This window comes from Abramis brama (genome assembly GCF_963993115.1).
Source record: "Abramis brama genome assembly, chromosome: 6".
Taxonomy (NCBI): domain Eukaryota; kingdom Metazoa; phylum Chordata; class Actinopteri; order Cypriniformes; family Leuciscidae; genus Abramis; species Abramis brama.
The window spans coordinates 21,887,298-21,908,690 of record NC_139968.1 but is presented as its reverse complement, the minus strand read 5'-3'; the positions used below and the strand labels follow the sequence as shown (position 1 = coordinate 21,908,690).

At 39.4% G+C, this 21,393-nt stretch overlaps 1 protein-coding gene across 2 annotated transcripts in view; it reads right to left on the bottom strand.

The window, feature by feature from the left end:
* Window positions 1-484: 484 nt before the first annotated feature.
* sbno2b (strawberry notch homolog 2b) overlaps window positions 485-21,393 on the bottom strand; it is a 46,023-nt gene continuing 25,114 nt past the window's right edge. The window contains exons 1-29 of one of the 2 annotated variants that reach the window (XM_084117546.1): window positions 19,857-20,151; window positions 13,911-14,057; window positions 13,674-13,757; window positions 13,474-13,573; window positions 13,220-13,380; window positions 12,737-12,870; window positions 12,537-12,627; window positions 12,264-12,407; window positions 11,459-11,576; window positions 11,272-11,377; window positions 11,031-11,184; window positions 10,106-10,282; window positions 9,920-10,017; window positions 9,573-9,655; window positions 9,298-9,483; window positions 9,077-9,198; window positions 8,839-8,970; window positions 8,612-8,747; window positions 8,386-8,498; window positions 6,141-6,212; window positions 5,936-6,044; window positions 5,772-5,843; window positions 5,538-5,681; window positions 5,359-5,453; window positions 4,887-4,979; window positions 4,564-4,695; window positions 4,324-4,400; window positions 4,047-4,237; window positions 485-3,884 (exon numbers count right to left, since the gene is read on the bottom strand). In XM_084117546.1, the coding sequence (XP_083973672.1) occupies window positions 3,079-3,884; window positions 4,047-4,237; window positions 4,324-4,400; window positions 4,564-4,695; window positions 4,887-4,979; window positions 5,359-5,453; window positions 5,538-5,681; window positions 5,772-5,843; window positions 5,936-6,044; window positions 6,141-6,212; window positions 8,386-8,498; window positions 8,612-8,747; window positions 8,839-8,970; window positions 9,077-9,198; window positions 9,298-9,483; window positions 9,573-9,655; window positions 9,920-10,017; window positions 10,106-10,282; window positions 11,031-11,184; window positions 11,272-11,377; window positions 11,459-11,576; window positions 12,264-12,407; window positions 12,537-12,627; window positions 12,737-12,870; window positions 13,220-13,380; window positions 13,474-13,573; window positions 13,674-13,757; window positions 13,911-14,057; window positions 19,857-19,934 (4,155 nt within the window). In that variant the 5' untranslated portion in view covers window positions 19,935-20,151 and the 3' untranslated portion in view covers window positions 485-3,078. Of the gene's footprint in view, window positions 3,885-4,046; window positions 4,238-4,323; window positions 4,401-4,563; window positions 4,696-4,886; window positions 4,980-5,358; window positions 5,454-5,537; window positions 5,682-5,771; window positions 5,844-5,935; window positions 6,045-6,140; window positions 6,213-8,385; window positions 8,499-8,611; window positions 8,748-8,838; window positions 8,971-9,076; window positions 9,199-9,297; window positions 9,484-9,572; window positions 9,656-9,919; window positions 10,018-10,105; window positions 10,283-11,030; window positions 11,185-11,271; window positions 11,378-11,458; window positions 11,577-12,263; window positions 12,408-12,536; window positions 12,628-12,736; window positions 12,871-13,219; window positions 13,381-13,473; window positions 13,574-13,673; window positions 13,758-13,910; window positions 14,058-19,856; window positions 20,152-21,393 lie in introns of those variants that run through there. The other variant, XM_084117545.1, reaches the window with a different exon arrangement.

Here is a 21,393-nt window from a genome sequence, read left to right as displayed (position 1 = left end):
GGCAAGTGTGAGGGTTGCCTACATAATTTTAATTGACATTTCATACACTTACAAATGGTATAATGTGTATGGTGTTAACGTGTTTTTATTTTATTTATTTTTTTACATTGGTGCTATGGTAAAACCATGATAATGCAATGGTGATACGATAGTATCCTTTAAAATAGGCAACCTAGAATAATCTTAGATCAATTGTTCTCAACCAGTGGACCGGTGACCACTAGGGGACAACAGTAAACTTTCAAAGGGAAAGTCTTCTAAAACTTTTTTATATTAAAATAAAGTACAATTAAAAAGCTACAACCACTAAAAGTCTAGATATAATTCAACACGAATGTGAAAAAATAAAAATAAAATAATAATAATAAAAAAAAATAATCAGCAGAACTAAAATGTTAATACTGGCAAATATTTCAGTTCACAAAAATATAACAATATAACCATTTTAAATAATTAACCAAAAAACACAAACTCAGAACATCTGAACATTTTATTTTTTGCTTTATTAATAAAGTTTGAACTGTAATATGTTCCTTTCTTTAGGTACATGTAGAAAACAATTTCTTTAAGAAACAGTCAAAAGGCACATTTTGTTTTTACAATATATACAATTGGATCTAAATTATAAATAGGCCTATAGAAAATGACAAAAGCATAACCAATGAGAACACAGGAATAAAATGGTTCAAGATACATAGTCAGTAGCATGTTTTTTTTACTTTTTCATAGCAATAAATTACGTAAATTGATATAAAAGCGAAGCCAATAAATCGAGATGTTTACAGTATTGAACATTCCCATAAGGGTCAAGAGCAAACAAACTTGGCAGCACTGAATCACACACACAAGACAGAAACTCATTTATGCTGTTTTAGTGCAAATCATACACGGAGTCGATTGGATTTCTAATTAGACTTTGTCCCACTTTCATGGCCTCATCGTATAGTGCTTTTGTTGCATAAGATGCTTTATTAGAACGCATAACAGAAACTAAAGTCCCGTGTTCATCTTTCTCATTGGCTGTTTTTGGGGAGGCACTGAGAAAACAGACTATGTGGATCACTTGTAAGGTTAAAACTATTAGATGCACTAAATATTATGGAACAATTAATCAAATGCTTGAATTTCATTCAATATAATGGGAATTACACGCTGAATGTGTAACAATTTCACACAAAAAGTTTCAAGTGCAAATGTGGCTGAAAGAATTTCCCTTAATGAAAAGAATAAAATAAGAAATTTGTGCAGAGAATAAGCAGTAAAGGATAAATAAATAATATTTGATCATGGACAGGATTTTACATATAATAATCTTATCTTTACGAAGACATTTGGAAATGTTATATATATAAAAAACATCTTTAACTAATTGTTCATGAATTTCATTCTGAGATAGGGAATGGTTTTAACACCGTAGAGCTATGAAGTTAATATTTGGGTTTCAGTTCAATTTTGCAGTGAAAATATTTAAGAATGTATAATTTGTATAAAGAATGAAGATAAACTGAAATATATTCAACCATCCAGTGCAGCAGCAAAGAACAGAGCAAAACTTTAACAAAACTCAATTTTGCTTTAAATTGTGTCATTTTGTTTGCCTGCCAGATTGTCTTCTGTCTGCACAATTACAAATATCATAGTATCATTAAAACATAAAATAAAAACAATAATATAAAACATGTCCCTTTAAAATTAAATACAAATAATCAAGTAATTCTTATAGACGTAACAAAGATTTAAAACATAACATTTCTTTTTAATTAATTAACTTATTAAATAAAGGGCTTAAATTCAGCTAGATAAAAGTTGTATTGCCCTTTCTTGACTGTACCCTGGATGCGTTTTACATCGGATCAAACTCTGAAGTCTGATCTTTTTGTTTCCATACTGGATCGTCTATCTTAAGGTCACAGTGAAAAGATTGTACTATTACAGGGATTAAGTGTGACTAAAGCCCTTTTGGGATCAACCAATCAGCCAGCGAATAGATTGTTACCGTTTTGCGTTACATTGCGAGACGGGGGACAGCAGGACAGACTGTTCTATTTTAGAACAACAGAGAGACAGCTGCGCAGGTAAGTGATCTGTAGGTAGTCACGCTCTCCTACTAGCACACTGTTTCAAGGCCTGATAAATAAAGGCAATAAATACATTACAAACACCTGCACAGTAACAGTACAGGAGTATGTGTTTACGTCTACATTCCACTGTATGTTCCAAAGGCACATTTCGACAGTAGCCTGTTCTCTTGCTCCTCAGGAAAAGTGTTTTGTCTAACAGAAGTTCATCATGGAAATGTAAAGCTGACGATTGTCCAATGCAAATCAAAGCTTAAGCTCCTTGCCGAAGCAAACTTTGTGGTACGTCTTGCATATGTGAGGTTTGTACTTCAGCTGGGCCCACACGGAATCTTTGGCCACAAAAATGATACAAGAGGGAAAAAAAAAGATACCTGTGGCACCGGTTCCTCACGCCGGAACATTGGCAGAACCCTTTGAAGAACCTCTAGGCACACTCTTAAATGAGGAGTCAAGAATGCTCCATGAGGAACACACAAACACAGTTGACCCCTTTATAAAAGAACATCTTTGAGGCATTTCAAATATATATTGAAGAACATCTGAGGTTCTCCAGAGGGTTCATCCAGTGATGAACCAAAAGGGTACCTTAAATATCTTTTTATTCCCGCATGAGCAAAAGCTTAAGGAACTTAAGCGAAATATCCTGTCCGATGTGGTACTACATAACTTATACAAACCTTAAGTAATTTTCTGACTTGAGCTTGAACAATTTTTGGTAAATCAATTCTCTTTAAAGTCCCAGGGTATACAATTCAGGATGTTGAAACTGGGATGACCACCTTGATAACTATCGTGAAGTTCTGGCATGCAGTTTCAAGACAAACTGTGTAGGGATCATCCTTGACTCGAGAACAGAGCAAACACCGAACTTCCCCCATCTTGTGAAGCAGAATCTCATGCTTGTGGGTCCGAGGCCAGAGGTGGAGCACGGCGCCGACAGTGGTCAGACTACAGCCCTGAGTGTGTGCGTTTACTGGAGACTACCACAAGCAGCGTCTCACTCGGGTTGTTGGTACTGAATGACAGAGTAGCGTTCTGTTCCACTTTGCAGCATGCTGTTCAAAACTTCCCGTGCGTTTATAATGGCTTCAGAGTTGCAGTGGCTGTTCGGTAACGGGAGCATTTGCTGGTCTGTAGGGGGGAGAGAGACTTGCGACAAAGAGGAAGAAGATGAGGACGGTGTGAGCGGCGTTGGAGTGAATTGGGACATTGAAGAAGAGAAGGAACTTGGCAAGACCATGGGTACCGACAAAGGTGCATCTGAGGTGGAAGAGGCAGGGTCATTTTGGCTAGGGGTTGTCATAAATGAGTTCAAGGACAGTATCATGTCATACAGGTCAGTGTCCTGTGCTGTACTGCTTTCCTGTGTGGACTGGCTCTCCTGCTGTGGTTGTTGCTGCTGCTGCTCCTGAATAAATGCTTCAATGTTAAAGTCATCCACTGAAGGTTCAGATGGCCCAGTGAGGTTGTCGACACTCAGCACAGTTTGAGTGCTAACTTGGGAGGAGGGAGAGGTATTGTGAACTGTCAGGTCCAGGATTTCCTCCAAGGGGTTTTTTAGGGAAGGAAACGGGGTGAAGATGTTAGGGGTGGGGGGTAAGCTGGGAGCTTGCAAAGACGGGGCGAAGAAATTTGACAAGAACTCTTGACGCTGACGTTGCACCATCAGTCTCTGCTGTTCCTCAGCCTGACGCTGCTCTTGCGCTTGCTGCTCCTTCTCTTGGCGTCGCTGCTTCACCTCGGCATCCATCCTCAACAACTCCTGACGCACCTTTGACACGCAGGTCTCTGGGATTTTTATACCTAGGTGAATGAAAGAGCAATGATTACAAGATGCTGACTTCCCTAGAACGATTGGAATGGTGTCCTAGCAGGGTCAGAACCTACAACCTTTTGATTATCAGTCCAGAGCATCACAATCTGCTAGTTAGGAAATCCTCAAGAAGAGTCAACAGGTTAACTCACCAACTTGTTTGTTGCTGTCTTTGGTCTTGAGGCGAACAATTTGTAGAATGCTGGTGCTGGTGACATCAGCGACCACATCAGACACACGCTTCCACACACGGAGTAGAGCACCGCACAACATGTGGTACTGACGCAACCGAGTGCCCATTATACACTCCTGACCCTCCTCTATCTTCTTGCATCTCCCGTTCCTGCATAAAACATGCATTCACATTAGATTCTCTGAGCTCAGTTTGGCTAGTACCAAGTCAGAAGCTGGGACAGTATCTTTTCTCACCAGTTAGCATGGCTACATTTCCTGAAGGAGAAAGTGAACTGGTTTTCCCAGCTATCCTGTGCCTCCTCTGGTGTGACCTGAAGCAAGGGTAGAAAACATCACGTAAACCCATAATGCTCACTAGATGGCAGCAGAGAGGTTTTTCACAGCAGCTCTACAGGTGTCACGTTCAGGAAGGTCTCGTTTTCCAATAATTTAATTTAGAGATTATTTCATGTATGGTGAACAGGTTGAACACACCTTGTGGTATTTTTGTTTAAGTTTATCAAGGTTTTCCATTTGGGCCTGCTTGCCAATGTTTGGTTTGTAGATGACCATGTTGTCCTCCCGGCCTTGCACAGCTAGCAGCACGCATGGGTAGTTACCTCTTAACTGCAAAAGAGACAGGCACCAACATGTTCAACATCAGACAACTAAGGAAGAACTCTAATTACACATGAACCCTCCTTCACCCTTGAACAGGAAGGTTCTTCCAAGCAACCATCTTTCCTGTGTTCCTAAAAGGAAACTATATGCAAATTTGGAAAGAAGAGGTTTTTTTGCCTCTATGCCCAAATACTCACTTTATGGGATAAGTAGAAACCTTCATCCGGGTTGCTGAGATTTTGGACCTTCTGAAGAGCCTCCAACCAAGGCATCCCTCTATCTACACTTATCTGCACAACAAAACAAACATTTCTGTCAGAGATAACGTTTGTCAAACTTGTCCAAATGGTTGGACAGGTGTCCAAAATGTTCTGGCTATGCTTGGATCTAAAATCTATGCAAAACAGAAAGTTCACAGAGTGTGGTTTATTCTCGCTCAAGGAAGTACTTAACGACTGGGAAACTAGTTCCCATTGCGTAAACCGTCAAAAATAAATGTTGCTCTTGGTGAAAGAGATAGCGTGTGTCACGCATGAAACTCCTGTGCCTTAGGCATGTTTTCTGAGCTCTCAGCCGTTAAAGAGCTGGTTTGTAATAACCTCATCATTAAAGAATCAGTTCAACTTGGTGGGTCTTCAACTTTCATGCACACTTTTTAAAAAGACGGACCTTATACAGGACAACTTGACCATCTTGAGGATTTCCCGCAGTCAGAAACTTCTCCTGTGTCTCCTCATAGATCTGATCATTGCCTGGAGCCAGATCTGAGAGAAAGCAGATACTTGGTTGTCACCTAAGCAGATCAATGCAACTTAAAGTACCACTCCACCAGAAGAAATGCTGCTTACCCAGTATTCCCATATCATATTTGCCATCTTTCTTGTCCTTTTCGATCAAGTAGTCAAAATTGTCAGTGAAATACTGGAAGAGGGAGTTCTGTTTGTGTACCTCCAGGCCCAGTATCCGGTTGAGGAACTTGGTGATATTGCAGTCTGAAATGGAGATGAGTCACATGGTCAGGGCAAATACGTGGATGTGTGCCTGTGATGAAATGTACGATATGACTCTTGTGGAAACCTCACCTTTTTCAGTGTTGATGCCCAACCGTGATTGACTGCAGAGCATGCCTACGTCCACCATACCGTGCTTCATGTCTAAGATAAGGAGGCATTGGTGGCTTTGGTGAGATCAATGTTCTAGCTGATCCACATCTTAAGAGAGCAATGCAAAAATAGAGCCCATTTACCACTGAAGAACTTGGCGTCGCCACCAGGATAGTCCTTTGGAGGGGGTACCTTGCTTTCAATCTGACCAAGGATGGTTTTGGTAATCTTATCCAGAGCTTTGGTGCCATACTGTGAAGAAAAGCCAAAATAGACCACGGGTTAGTACATGACTTATTTGAGTATTTTCTTAACAGTGTTACTGTCCTATTTGAAACAGTTACTCACTTTATTTTCAAAGTTGTATTTGCTCAGGTCTCTAGACTCTGTGGCCCTCCTGTCACCATGAGTCAGAGCTCCCTGTGAAAAGCAAACACAAAGATTAGAAATGTCAGCACCAGAGGAGAGATGTATGTGCATGATGTGTAAGAGTATGTGACCAGTACGGAATGGAAGTGGAACAAAAAGTTTTTTTTTAAAGTCGGAACTAGGGATGTGCCCAAAGCCGATTACTATGTTTGGAAAAGAAATGACGCATTCTACAGAGCCCCTATAGACATAGTGATGGGAAAACATACGTAAAATACGAGTAATTATTTTTGTATATAATTTGCGGGTATCGGGGAGCTGTAATCAATATGTGGGGTATTGAAATCGCTTTTAAATTCACGCAAATTCACGAATTTGCAATTACACGTACTCTGTATATTAGGGCTGTGTATCACCAACGTCACGATACGATACGCATCACGATACTAAAGCCACGATATGATACATATCACGATATGGATCAATTTGGAATTTCAGAGATTAGTAACAGTAATATATGTTTCTTGTATAACCAGTGTTATAACAGTTGTGATCACTGAAAAACTATTTAGTTTTTGTTAAATGAAATAAAAAACTTGTCACAAAAAAACTTAAAATGGCTCTTCCTTCAGTAGCGCAAATAAATACAATAGAATAAAGATAGCCTACCAATAAAGAGAAAATTTTTTGAATAGGTCTAGCACTAGTATTCAGAAATAGGCTACTAGAAACTGAATAAAGTAATCAAATGCAAAATAACACTGGGTAGTATTTTAGTCCTGACTAAATTAAATACATAGGCTATTAATCCAAATTCTTCAAATTAAAACTATCTTTTGTTGTTTTGACAACAATATCAATGACAGACACATATGGCTTCTGTCCCTTTAAGAGCTAGTGCACGGATCCTGATTTCATTATACTGTCCCATCATGCGTTTTATGCTGAAGACATAACCGACTGTGTTTAGAGGATACTCAACAAGACCGAAATGTTTGACATAATTTTGCGTGTTTTTGTTTGTTAAAGTGATTTATACCATGGTCTGGGTGAATACTCGATTCTGATTGGCTGCAGGGTGTCCGTTAAAAAGTGATAATGGACACCTAGGAAAGGCGTCCCGTCAATTTGCCTGATGACAGTTCTAAATGATTGCGCAGGCTCAAATTCACTGATCAACTGCTGCGGTCGGGTCGCTGTGGCCACGTTGCTTGGCAACGCCTGTATACGGGAGATATTAAATAGTGCGCTCGACTTAATAAATAAAAACCCTCACGATTTTTACTCTAAAACACATTAAAGTATTATTAATTGATTAAATATTTCTTTCTTTCGTAAGTAACCATGGTATAAGCGGGTTAATGCCCTTCGAGGTGTCCATTATCAGGTTTTAATGGACTTCGGCGGAGGCAACCGTCCTCCGCGCATGCCTCGCCGTCGTCCATTAAAACCTGATAATGGACACCTCGTCGGGCATTAACCCTTACATAATCCACGAAAAATAACTTTTGTTACTCGCGAGCTGTTTGTGAGCGCGTCGAGTATAAACGCCTCGCCCGTTTGGGGAGGTGCGCGTGCAGGCAGCGGAGACTCGCGCTGCGGAGCCAGGCGAAAGTACAAACAAGGCTTCATGCTCTTTGTGAAATTGCATCTCGCAGAAAGTTTTAAAATGACTGATCTGATTGTATAGTCTGTGTGGATTAATTTACTTATACAATCTACATGCTAAAGTGCAGGAATGATTAAAATTATGCGCAATACCCGCGCCGAAATTCGAGCCCTGAATTGGCTACATAAGCACAACAGTATAGATATGGCAGCTGCTGTATCGATACGCGCATCGTCAGGAGTTCATGACCATGTATCGTTGTATCGATATTCTGAGCACAGCCCTACTGTATATAGGGAGTAGCAGTCATCTATCCTTACTATCTATCTACTATGTGACAAGTGAAATCTAATGTACTGTAATGTAACCAACTACTCCAGCAAGCCTAACCATGTCCCTTTTGGGGCTCCGTAGAATGCATTACTCATTTTCCATGCCTTTCCGAATTTGAATTTGGGCTTTGGGCACATCCCTAGTTGGAATATCTCTCATTACATTATCACTCCATTATAACCATAAGACATGAATGGCCCATAATTCACCACATGTTAAACACAGTGTGTATGAACCATTTGCAGTCAGAAAAGAATAGGAGTTTGCATGTCAAGGACGCACCAGGCTTTCCAGCCTCTTTGCCACAATGGACGCAAATCGTCGCTCGCCCGCCAGTTCAGAGATAAGGAAGACATACTCTGGAGCTGTGACCTGGTTGGAACGATGAGTGCGACCTGAAGAACACAAAGGGTTGTCAGTTAGAGGTTGTGGTACGTTGCACTCTTTATGGGAAGAGAGTTTTGATGACAAGGTCAGAGGTTGGTAAACATGAGTTAATGCTACTCACCAAACTGCTGGATGGCTCTGTCCGCACTCCAAGGCAGCTCCAGGGTCATGTGAACCCTTCGACGCTGGTTCTTCACCCTTCTGTCAGCCTGAAGTGAGATACCTGAACTGGCCGCTTCTGATATTATGGCTACCACCTGAATGGAGTAAGGCAAAACATTTTACTGAATGCACAAAAGAAATCAGAGTCTAAAGGTAGCAGATTTCCTTGATGAGACTTGCTCTCACCTTCTCTCCATTCATGAAGCGATCTTTCTCTTTGATGTTGATTTGGTCGATGGTGTGGCCCTGCTCAGCGCGGGACTCGTATTGGACAGTGCCGTCAGACCGACGCACCACTCTGCCTTTACGTCCCGTCATCTGGGTGCATACACAAAGCATGTTTAGCGCTTTAACACAACCTTGTTTTTTTGTTTTTGAGGTATAACAATCCTTGGACCACTAGAACAAATACATAAATAATAACCTCTGATACTTTTTCTGGACCTCCAAATTTATCGATGAGCTCATCCAGTGTGTTGAGTGGTAGTTCTTTTCCCAGCTCAGCGATTTTGTTGAGAAGCCCTTTTTTCATTTCCTCTAAGCGTGCTTAGGAAGAAATAGAGCATAAAAAATATAGAATACACTTATATTAAAGGATAAATGGAGATAATATAAGTTGCACAATAAAATAACCATTCAACATACCCATTTGATAGCTAGTTTGATCGACAAAAATGACATCATCACTGTTGTCTTGGACCGAGTCAGGTGAGGAGTTGGAGTCACTGTCCAAGACATCAGACTCAGTGCTGCTGTCATCGCTGATGTTGATAACTCCAACTACATCAGTGCCGTGTCGGGGTTGCTTTGGCTGTCGGCCCCGTGGCTTACCTGCAGGAGAACGTTCAATCAAACCATGAGGCAGAAAGCAAAGACGGGGCAACGTATGGACAACTTTACTAGTGTGCGACACAACTCACGTTTCCTCTTGTTCACCGCTCCTTTTTCTCTCCTCTGCTTCTCTGATGGAAAGTGTTTGAGGACTAGAGACTGAAACACGCCCCTGAGAAACCACAAACACGTTATTGTGTTAAGGCAGAAAAAGAGTTTTTGTGTAATTGGCATTAGCTTAGGGAAGTGGTTCTTATCAAATAACACTTACACAGGTTTCAGAATGATACATGGACTGTGTGATGACCACAGTAATACAAATATTGAGAAACTTTTCTATCATTCTGAAACTGCAAGAGCACTACTCTGGAAAGAAGTAGTCATAAGGTGGCCGTATATTTAAGAAAGGTTTCAATGATCCCCAAAATTCACTTACTCAGCAGCAGACACAAATCTGTCTAAGCGTCCGTCGTTTTCATCAAGGACTTCTCTGGTTCGAGCCTCACCTGTTGACTGCAGACCAATCACAACACACTAGAGAGAAGAAAGAAAGAGTGTAAAATGCCTATTGCAACAAATAATGTTTCATTAGGAAGAATTCAGGCTCTCTAATGTGACTGACCTTTCCTGCTTTTAATTCCTTTTTGGCCAGTTCTACCAGGCAGCGCACCTTGGCGGCAATGCAGAGGTATTTAAAGAAACGCTGGTGGGATGACCAAAACTGACCCCACAGGGACTTCCTGGAGCTCATGCAGAGCTCATCAGCAGCCTGCATGAACACAGCCAAAGCTTCCGCCCACTGCAGAGGAGATTGTGTCAGATATGCGTACACAGCATAATTTCCCATTTTACAAACCCGTTCAGGTACTTGATTTGATGTACTACATTTAAAGGGTTCACTCAAAAATGACAATTTGGTCATCATTTACTCTCACTCACCCATATATCCTGGCCAAGTGAATGGGGACTGGAGGTATCAAACTCCAATATTTAAAAAAATGCACTTGTATGGTAAAAGTGGTTCATATTACAATTGCGCTGTATTCAATGTCTTCTGAAGTCATTCGATAGTTTTGTGTGATGAACAGTCTGAAATTTAGCCATTGTTATTGAAAATCTTGCCCTCTGCTGTAGCTTGGTCATTTCAGGGGAAGATTATCAGTAATGGATACATTTTCAGTTTAATAATGGTTTTGTATGGCTTCAGAAGGTTTGTAATATATCTGCTAACTTTTATGATAGCTTTATGGTAAAATGTTGTTGTTTTGGGGCTTAACAGCCCTAGTCCCTATTCACTTTCATTGTATGGAAAAGTGCAGCCAGGATAATTTTATTGGGTGAACTATTTCTATAGACATCAACTTTTTCAGTGGAGATTGTTTAGTTGTTTAAAAAAATTATTTAGCAAGGATGTATTAAATGGATAAAAAGAGTGTTAAGACAATGTTACAAAATATTTCTATTTCAAATAAATGCTATTCGTTTAAACTTTCTATTCACCAAAGAATCCTTAAAAAAAAAAATGTATAATTCTCCTCGGAACTTACAAGTTTAGCAGCTTTGTTGTACACAAGTTTGAAATCATCATCCAAGCTGATCTCTTCTATGTGGAATGAAACTCCTGAGAAGCTGAGTTGGCGTGCAATGTACATCCCGCTGACCTTCATATCCATTGCAACGATCTCCATTGCCCCCACACCCCTATAAATGAAAAGTACATCCAGATTTCATATAAAAAAATATTAGTTTTCATATTTGCCAGCAGCAAGTTCGTGGTCCTATACAAACCTCTTCTCAATGGTGTGGAGGAAGTCATCAAAGGTTCTGAAGGGGGTTCCCTCTCCCCAGATTCCCAGACGGCTCATGTAGATCATGTTCTTTGGCTCTGAGGCACCTGAGAAACACAAGAGTCCTTCACTTTAAACCTCTGGCATAATATGGGGTACTGCAAGTGTTCTGCAGTGCAGAGACTCACCTGTGGCACTGGCGTACACCACTCTGGCCAACGGCAACTTGTTCTGCAGATCCAGCACGGCCTTGCCCATCTTTGTGGACGTAGCATTTTTGGCTTTGTGGCATTCATCAAATATAATCTATGGGTCGCTTGTGGTCAAGGGTAAAGCCAACTTTATGTTCACCTTCATTTTTTTTACAGAGGATTGTTTAAAAACAAACAAACAAAAAAAAAAACTGGGGGTGAAAACAGACTCTCACAGAAGTCCACAGATAACTTCTGAAGTTATAAGAAAATATATTTTAAGAGTAAGAAATAAAAATAGTTTAACACAATATTATACTATAAATAAACATAAAAATTATATATATTTGTTATAAATATATTTTAAATAAATAAATAAAATAAAATACACCACTACTGCTGACTTAAAACAATATTACTGCAAAAAGTTATATACAAAGAAAAAATTACTGAATTAAATTGAATGATATTGATAGAATGATATCCTAATTCTGGTAAGAAAAAAACATTTAGAAAATGATATAATAATATAAAAAATATTGTACAATATATTATTATGTAATATTATGTATATTTTAATATTATATATATATATATATATATATATATATATATATACCAGATAAAATTGTAATTAATATTTATATTTTAATAAGTATAATATTTTAGAGTGAAAATTTATAATATTATTGTTATTATATAATATAATAAAAACGCTTTTATTTTGCAAGGGGTAAGGGCAACAAAAAGTTATAAAATCCTTGCATGTTATGAACAAAACTCTATAGAGGGTAAAGGATACAACTCCATCAAAACCCGGCTCACACCAGTCTAGGATCTGCTTTAGGCGCGTTCGGTGTTGGCCGCCTGCCTGACTCTCCCCAATCAGTGCTGAGTAGGTCGCAAACAGGACCCCTTCTGAGGTAGCGGTGTCTCCATACTTTATCTGCACGGAAAACAGTTACAGTTAGACACATCGAGCAGAGCTATGGGGAAAGTCTGTGAGAATGAGCTACACTGGAAACGTAATCTCCATCAACAGGGCTGCCATATTGAGCCACGCAGTAATAGTGACCTTATTCAAGGCATGCACTTTTATATCGGGTGCACTGATGTCTTGGAGATCTCTCTCTGCGTCATATTTCAGGTCATTGGAGACGCTGAACCTGGAGGAGAGATGAGAAGGATGAGGCAACTGATCCAGAGTCTGTGTTTGATGTGGGAGAGTCAATGGTATGGGTTTTACAGGGCTTGATGATGCTGGAGATGGCTTACCATAGTGATTTCTTTCTTCCCTTTAAGTAGTTTTCTAAAATGATGCCAGCCACTGTGCGGCCTTTGCCCACTCCGGCGCCGTCCCCGATGAGGAAGCCGGCCCGCTGGTTGTTCTGCAGAATCACTTCATGTTGCTGTAGTGTTATAAAGAAGACTATATTAATGGCCTGTTTGTACCAAGTATGATGAGAAAGTAAAAAATATATTTTTTTTTTGTAAATAGTCTCAAAATAAAACAATAAATTAAATTAAATAAAACAAAAACAAATAGTGCAGGATCTAAACAATTGAAATTTGTTTGTAAATAGCCTCAAAATAATTAATGAAATTAGACATTAGATATTTTGGTCTCTATGTGAGAGTTCACATAGGAAGAGTTCAGTCCGTTATATTCTTTCAATTTGTTGTTGTGCATGTTGTTTTAAAAAAAGGCAATATTGTGCATGTTGTGGGAAAAGAAAGGCAAAGTTTGTTCAGGGGTACCTGGCAGGCATAGATAATGGCCTCCAGCTGCAAAGCAGAGAGCAGGCCGCCATTTATGGTGGTCTGTGGGATGGACAGGGTGTAGGTGATATCTGGAGGAGGTACGCTAGATAAAGTGTTGGTTTCGACCACTCGGTCTGGGTGGGATTTTCCTATCTTGGCTGAGGCAGCAAAACAGAGAGCAAAAACATTATGAATCTTCTAGTGATTAACAGCCAAAAAATGTGTGCAAAAAACCCCAAAACAACGCTCACATTTAGAGGGCCTGTAGTCTGCATAGGTGTCAACATGACCCAGCTCCTCAGCCTCCTCCACCTCGACTTCCTCTTCCTCTTCTAGCTGTGTTGGGGGTCTCTGTGTAAACGCGTGATAAGATTAAAATAGAGAAGGAAAAACAGAAAGAGAAACAAAATACATAATTCGCTGTTTGACTGAACTGTTGATTGAGACTTGCCTGATAACTTCCTATGGGTGGTGTATTAATGATAGCAGCGATGTCATCAAAAGACTTTGAACCTTGAAACCTGTTAGAATTCACCTGATGAGGAACAAGAGAAACAAACGAAAGAAAGAAAAAAAGTTAAAGTCAACAGAAAGATCACATGCTTTACTATAAGAGTGGTGTTCAGTTTGTGGGTGTGTCACTCACAGGTGTGGTTTCTGCTACTATGCGGTCAGGAATTAGCCTTACCTCCTGGACTGATGCTGGTGTTTTGATGTCCCATATCGTGGGTACATTGGATGTCACATCAGTCCTGAGGATATCAGTATTGGTGTATACGGATAAGGAGTCGGTCGTAGGGGAGAAGATTGGTAGATCATCTAGACAAGAGAGGTCCTGATAGAAAAGAAAACAAGAACAATTTACCAATTAGTTTAATTGCCAACATGGTCCAAAGTAACGCAAAAGATTTCATGGAAACTAAGGGCGCGGGAAATTTTGCACGCAAACAAGTCATAGAGTAAATGCATAGAGATGTATGAAGCACAACCAACGTGAGCGAAATCTGTGAATTTTTTCATCCTGATGTAGAACTCCAAATCACATGGACGCCTACAAAATCTGGCCGAGCAACTGTAAATGTGAACATACCTTAGGAATGACTTCATAAAATATCTGTCTTTGAAACACACGTTAATGCTAGGTCTGAATGTGGTGGAGATTGCGGAACATTCAAAACAAATTATGGAGTTTAAATGATCCGGTTTCGCCATAAAGAACCATATAATTCAGATCAGGGTTAAAGATGGCTGTGAAATGTATTCACAGTAAACATACCTTAAACCACTGAACCCACAATCTAATTAACACAGTGTTATTAAGCAGATGAAGTGCAGAGATGGTATGTCGCAGGCAACACTACAGCGTTATAATCTGGATTTGGTTTAAAGGACAATGCACTCAGCTAATCAGAGGCTTCTGTAGTAAAATTGGTGTTGCAAGCTAGTGGAATGTGTGAGGGATCTGAAGGGGCCTGAGACGCTCCTCATACAGCCAAGATTTTCCAAGAACCCTTCACTGTTCGAGGAAAACCAGCGAATGGTAAACAACTAGGAACTGGAGGGTGGCCAGGAGCCGTGGTATTCGATCCATTTCATTAATGGGAACAATTTCTTAAAGTTAAGAAGAAAAGAAAGTCAGTCTGAAGTAGACACCAAAATAAGCTGTTTATAATCTAAAATACGTTCAAATTCAGGATTGAGCTGATGCAGTCTTACAGTATATCACAATGCTTTTTCTTCACAATATTGTATTTAACTTTAGATACCTGTATTCTTTCTACACTCATGTGCATAAAATCGCTGATAATGTGCATGGGGCATTTCAGAGATGCTGGGAAACGTGACTTCGGTGCAATATGAAAGTGTGCATGTTGTTTGTGATGTTAGCTGGGTCATGGCAGTTTTGTGAGAACATCTGAGCTTGATTGCATGCTCTTTCAGAAGTTTTGTCAGAAGCCATGAATTCAAAGTCATTGTACTTCCTCTATACTTGATCATGGAGATAATAAACAGATTGAAAAGCAGTGACATGAAACTGAGAGTGGAAAACGCGACCATGCATCGTTTCTTTTTTATCTATGATCTCATTCATTATTCATTCATTACTATTTAAATTTTTTTTAAATTCATGTTTCAAATGTTGCATTTACTGTAACAGTGTCAACCAGCTTTTAGTAAGTTCACATGTTGCATTTACTGTAAAAGTGTCAACCAGCTTTTAGTAAGTTCACATTATAATAAGTTGACTGTTTAAGCAACAGTGTTTCAGTCTCCAGGCAGTGGCTAAGACGTCTTTCCGCATTCAAATGTTGTTGCTCATTGATTTCATTGTGATGGGAAGGATGCTTGTGGAAGACAGAATGACTTGACAACGGAGAAAAACACATTTATGCCCATATATAGAATGGCAACGTTCCACCAGGGACCTGATCTAGACCATCTCCGCTCTACTTCCACTGAAAACCCAGGAAATGCTCAATTCAGTAGTGACAGCACTTCAGAAAGCGCTGCCAGAAACATCAGTGGGGGATTCTGAAACCTGAGGTCACAACCTGCCCATTTAAACTGATCAAACGGCTGGGGTCGTCATTTGCTATCAGAATCATGTTGTAACGTATTTTATGCTTCCTTTGAACTTCTGAGGACACGTTTGCAGAGCACTGCCAAACGGAACAAAGAGATCCCAGAAGTGAACTTTTTTCCCCCAATGAAAGAACAAAAAAAACAAAAACATAAAACTTCTGCAATTCTCTAAGTGAAATGACTTTGGATATTGCTTAGCAACTGGCAACAGCAGAATTTGACTTTGTACATTCTCGGGCAACCACAAGGAACAAGGCGAGACTTCCTGGAAGGCCAGGCCACCTCCTCTCCACTCCTTTTTCTCCACTGCTGAGCCAGCAAACAGGGATTCCCCCGCTTCAGGATGACGGAGTGGCAGTTTTACTGAAATGTGTTTGCTTAAATCGAACAGCACAAACTAAAATGCTGAAACTAATAAATGAGAAGGAAAGCAAGAAATGAGAAACATTTAACCGTTTAAAATACTTGACAAAGGTAAATGTAATGTGCACACAGAATATGTAGATGAAGGAATTCATTCCACCCACCACTGAGTGGCCTTACATGAACTCAGTGACATCAGCTGAATAAGACCATCTTTTGTTTCTGAGCGAGGATGGATGTTTGCCAGACTAAATCGAGTCCTTTCACATGATCACGAGGTAAAACAGCATGTACATAAACAGTAACAGTTCCACCCTTAAGGTTTGAGGGTCACTTTCATTGTCCCAGTGAAATCCATCATTGTTCTCTGGCTTCTTTGATCTTTCATTATACTTATGTAGAGCTGTAACAACTAACCGACTGTTCAAATAATCAACAACAAATTTTAGCATGCTTAAGTCGAGTCTTTGCACATTTGATCACTTGCACTTGATCAGTGATGCCATGTAGTAAAACATTTCCATTAAGGAAAACACATTTACTGTCATATCCTTATGATGCCATTTGCAATACGCAAAACAGTGCGGTCTAACAGCCAGTGACTTATTAAATGAGGCTTTTGTTAAATACTTCATAGTCAATCAATCATAGGCTACGGCCACACTGTAATCTTTTGGGACTGACAACCGCATTTACTTACAGGTATGAAATGTCGCGTTCACACAACGGGAGTCAAGCCTGTATTCTCTTACCAGTAACCACATTAGCTACAGTGACCAAAGTAATATCAAAGATGTTATCACTTTTGACGAGTTCATCCGTCAAATCCACGCGTAGAACACAAAACTGACGGGAGCCGCTCCGGTGGAGAACAGTGACTAGATCTAAAACCTTCAGATAAATGACCGAAACCACACATGGACGGTAGACACGCGTTTGTGCAGCACAGAGCGGCTCTCTTGCACTGTGTGACGTGATGGGCAACTAGTTGTCCAGTCCGGGTCCGTTCACACAGCAAGGGTTTTCTGAAATTTACAGGATGATTTTGGTTATAGAATGCGGTGTCGCTCCTGTAAATAACCAAACTGTGTGTGAATGTAACCGTATTAAGGACTCACATACCGTATTCTGTTGCGGTGTGTTAAACATTTAATTTAGTTGTTACTTGAAACTAAATGTCATATTCTGATGTTACTTCATGACCAATGTCTCTTAACATGCTCACTTGTGCACTTACACGAACACAATGTTGTCGCGAAGGAGGTACTTATACTGAGGAAAATCCTTGCATTTGTTTTCTATCCATTGTAAATCCCACCACGGTTTTCGTCCACAGGGCAGGCTAACCTGAACTCAAGAAAAATCCTGCAACACTTCAACACTTTCCAGCATTGTGAACGGACAATTTCAGTTTGGTTTGGTTTTTAGATGAGGTGCTCTGTAAAACCATGGCTTCTTTGAAGCATGCTGAATTGTCTGTTTGGGTTGGGGCGAGCTGGGCAAAGATGGTAGAGTTTCCTAAAGCCTTTTTTTTCCATTCGGCAGGCACCACCATGCATTGTCAGCATAAACATTTAACAACCAAAAGCTGGAAATGACACGAAAATGACAAAAAAATAACCTGTCAGCCAGTGATTTACAGTAGAAGAGCTTTGAAAATCATTGCCAGGGGGGAAATATACACAAACCCGGTAGAGATGAGCTGGCAGCGCTCGACTGTGGGGACCACCAGAAATGCATCATTTACTGTAAGCCTGCGCAATTGTTTCCTGTATGAAATATAAGGAAAAATATGCACCTGCAAGACAAGCTTGGTGGCCGCACTCTTGTGTAAAATGAGTAAAGCTGGTGTGTACAAGAAGGAGAAAACACACAGAAACATCTGACACTCCCGTACTGTAATAAAGCCTCATTATTACGACAATGTGTCAGGTTACATCACAGCATGACACTTATTGAACCTTCCCAACAAGCACTGACGGGAAAACTGCAGACAAGCCTAAAGCGTCACTGCCAGATTATCACATCAAGCTTCCTGATGGGTTTTATGTCCTATTTATTTCATTTAGTTAGGAGAGATATAAAGATCAAGGAAATAGATAAGAAAAAAAAAGAAGGAAAGGACAGGAGAAAATTAAAGAAAGAAAGAAAACAAATGACCGCAAGAAATAAAGCATGTAAATGGAAAGAAATACCAGGCAAACGGAAAGAAGAAAGGGCAAATGGCCTAAAGAAAGAAAAAAAAGAACCAACAAATAAAATGGTGAATGAAAGAATGAATGAACTACAAGAAAGAAGGAAAGGAAAGAGAGAGGAAGAAAGAATGAAAGAAAGAGCAGACAAACAACCAAAAGATTGGACAAACAAACGAAAGAACGAACAAACAATGCAAACGAACAAGAAAAGTAAGAACGAACAGATGACCTAAAAAAAAAGAGTGAACAAACAATAGAACATATGCAAACCTAAAGAAAGCGAAAACAGACAAATTAAAAAAGAACGTTCAAACGAAACTGATGACAGTTTCAAATGAAAGAACGGATAAGCAAAAAGAACAGACAAAACAACTGAACGAAAGAAACAAAAACAAAAAATGAGGAAAGGTGCAAGAAAGAAGACTGTACGTTTGGGAAGCGAAGGCTCAATGTGCCTTAACAGCATTTTACACCACACTGTTCCCGTAAAACACGAGTGTCGCCCTGCCACAGGCCCAAAATAGAGCTCCAAACCTCTTCAATATCAGACAATTCATGATGACTGAAATAAAGTTAAGTGCCCTCCAGTACAAATTCATGCAACACAGGACATTCTCATCTAAGATTCAATCTACAACTGAGAGATCTGTGTGCACTACAAAAAAAAAGTGCAAAAATCATGTCAAATTTCAAAATCTTTTGCTGTGGTTCGTCCACTTCCTGAGATTGACGCAATCATTAATGCTTTTTAACAGCAATGAGATTTCAAAACTAGTGCAAAGACTAATGCAAAAAAAGAAAGAAAGAGCGCTAATACAAATTTGAGCCAAATCCAAAAAGTCACCTGCGTCCACCTCTTCCTGGAAACCAGCAGTGGTGTTTGTCATGCGTAGGGTTACTATCATTGTAATCAGAATGATGCTCTAAATACAAAATTGAATGCAAAAGAAGAATCTAGAAACTCACATAATTGTAAAATACATGAACTATATATAATTTATATAAAAATACATAATATTATAAGGATAGAAATATTTATATTTAAAATATATATCAAGATTAGGTTATACAAATTTAATTATACAATTAAAATAAAGAAAATATCAAAATATAATAAAAGGTATGTTATTGAGAAAAATGCATTATAGATATTGGCAAGGCTGGAAAACATATAAATTGTTAGGCTATTGTTTGTCATGCTGACAAGATGACTGCAAACAAATGCAGGCAATAAACACCCATCATTAAAAATGACAAAATGATGGCAGTCATTATAGTTTACAGCCCAGCGACAGACAAAAAAAAAAAAGTGACGAGGAAATAATTTTCTAATCTTTTCAAGGAAATAATCTGAGGGAAGAAAGCAGAGCACTAGCCAACGTCTTTCCTCAGGCAATAAAACCTGACTTTCTCACTCTGCAACCTCATATATTTCTGATAAAAGTGATCAAAATGCTAACAAGGATCATACTGAAGACATTTACGTGCTCTACCTTGGGCGGAGGACGTCCCAGCTGTGCGTAAAACTTAGTCCAAAACTGCATGAGTGACATGAGTCCAGTCACTATCATTCACCTCCTGGAAACAACAGATCCTTTCCATGTGCTGGAGAAAGAACCGGCACGCTCACAGCTGCAACATTCCCGAAGTCAGATGGGCGGAAAGAATAACAACTCTCTCGCCGGCACAACAGGTACGTTTCAAGGCTCTAGTGAGACCCCTGTGCCCTTCCTAGTGAAAGAGGAGTGACAGGTATGTGCATGGAGGTTTACTCATATTGATTGTGGTTTAGTTCCTCAATGCTAAAGGTGGTTGAGAGGGGAGGGGAGCTGAGCGAGGGGGAGGGGAGGGGAGGAGCTTTCAGGAAATGATGCTTTTGTTGGTAAGTGACTAGAGTTACTGGCAGCCAGGCCCTCTTTACAGTACATGGTGTAACTCAACCGCATTCGTAGTGTAAACAGTGCAGCGCTACGGTTCTCCAGAGCGCTGTGGTGGCTGCACTGGATCTGTTTAACGCTGGCAGATCATTATTTAATGATTATTATGTTTAGTGGCTCCCAGCTGAGCGCATTTATTTCAGGCTGTGCCCTTTTGTGTTCATCACTCATGAATGGAAAACAATCAGGCCGATACGTAAAGCGGACCAGCTAACAAAGTCATATTTTTAGGACTGGTTTTAAACGCACCATAGATGCTAAATGAATTCATATCTAATTGGCTGGTTTCCCAAAACGCATCAGACTGGAATAAACACCTGCTTGGGTTTCTTACGGGAAAAAAAAACAAAAAAACATCAGGCCATCTGAGCGGACCTAATCAGTTTGGAGTCCCGCGATGGCTCGTAATAGAAATCGATGTCTTGTGGAAAGTAGCCAGTGACTGGTAGTCCCGACGACAGAACGGCGCCTTGATGTGGTGTCATTGTTGTGAATAGACACGGACAGGCTGGGAATCAGTATAACAGAGATATCAGTAAACATGACTCACTGATTATTAACTTTCAATACAGTTAATATCCTTCCATTGAGGGGGAGGTATGAGAAAGATGTGCCATTTTTTGACAGTATGAACTTGTATATTATAATGTTAGAGCATTAGGTATTATGAACTAACAATTTATTGTGAAATAAATGTATTTTATAGTATTTAATGTATTTAATATATTTTTATTTAATAATTTGTATTTTAAGGGTTTTATGGTACTACATTATATTTATGCAGTAGTTATAATCCATTTATACACTTTTTGAGCATAGATCTGAAAATGAAATTTCCAACTTAAACTCTCGTAAATCTTGAATGCTTTAGAGCACAGACTTTTGATCTCTTTTCAAAGACGATACGTGACAAATTATTGCTGAAGTGAAAAAAGTTGAAAAAAGTGAACTTAAAAAAAGTTAAAGAACTGTAAGTTTATTGGTAAGAAAAATGCATAAATACTATTTACATTTTTTATATGAAATGTATATTTTCAAAAACATGTTTTACTCTAAAACTGTAAGAAAATCTAAACAAGTTGTGTTCCAAATT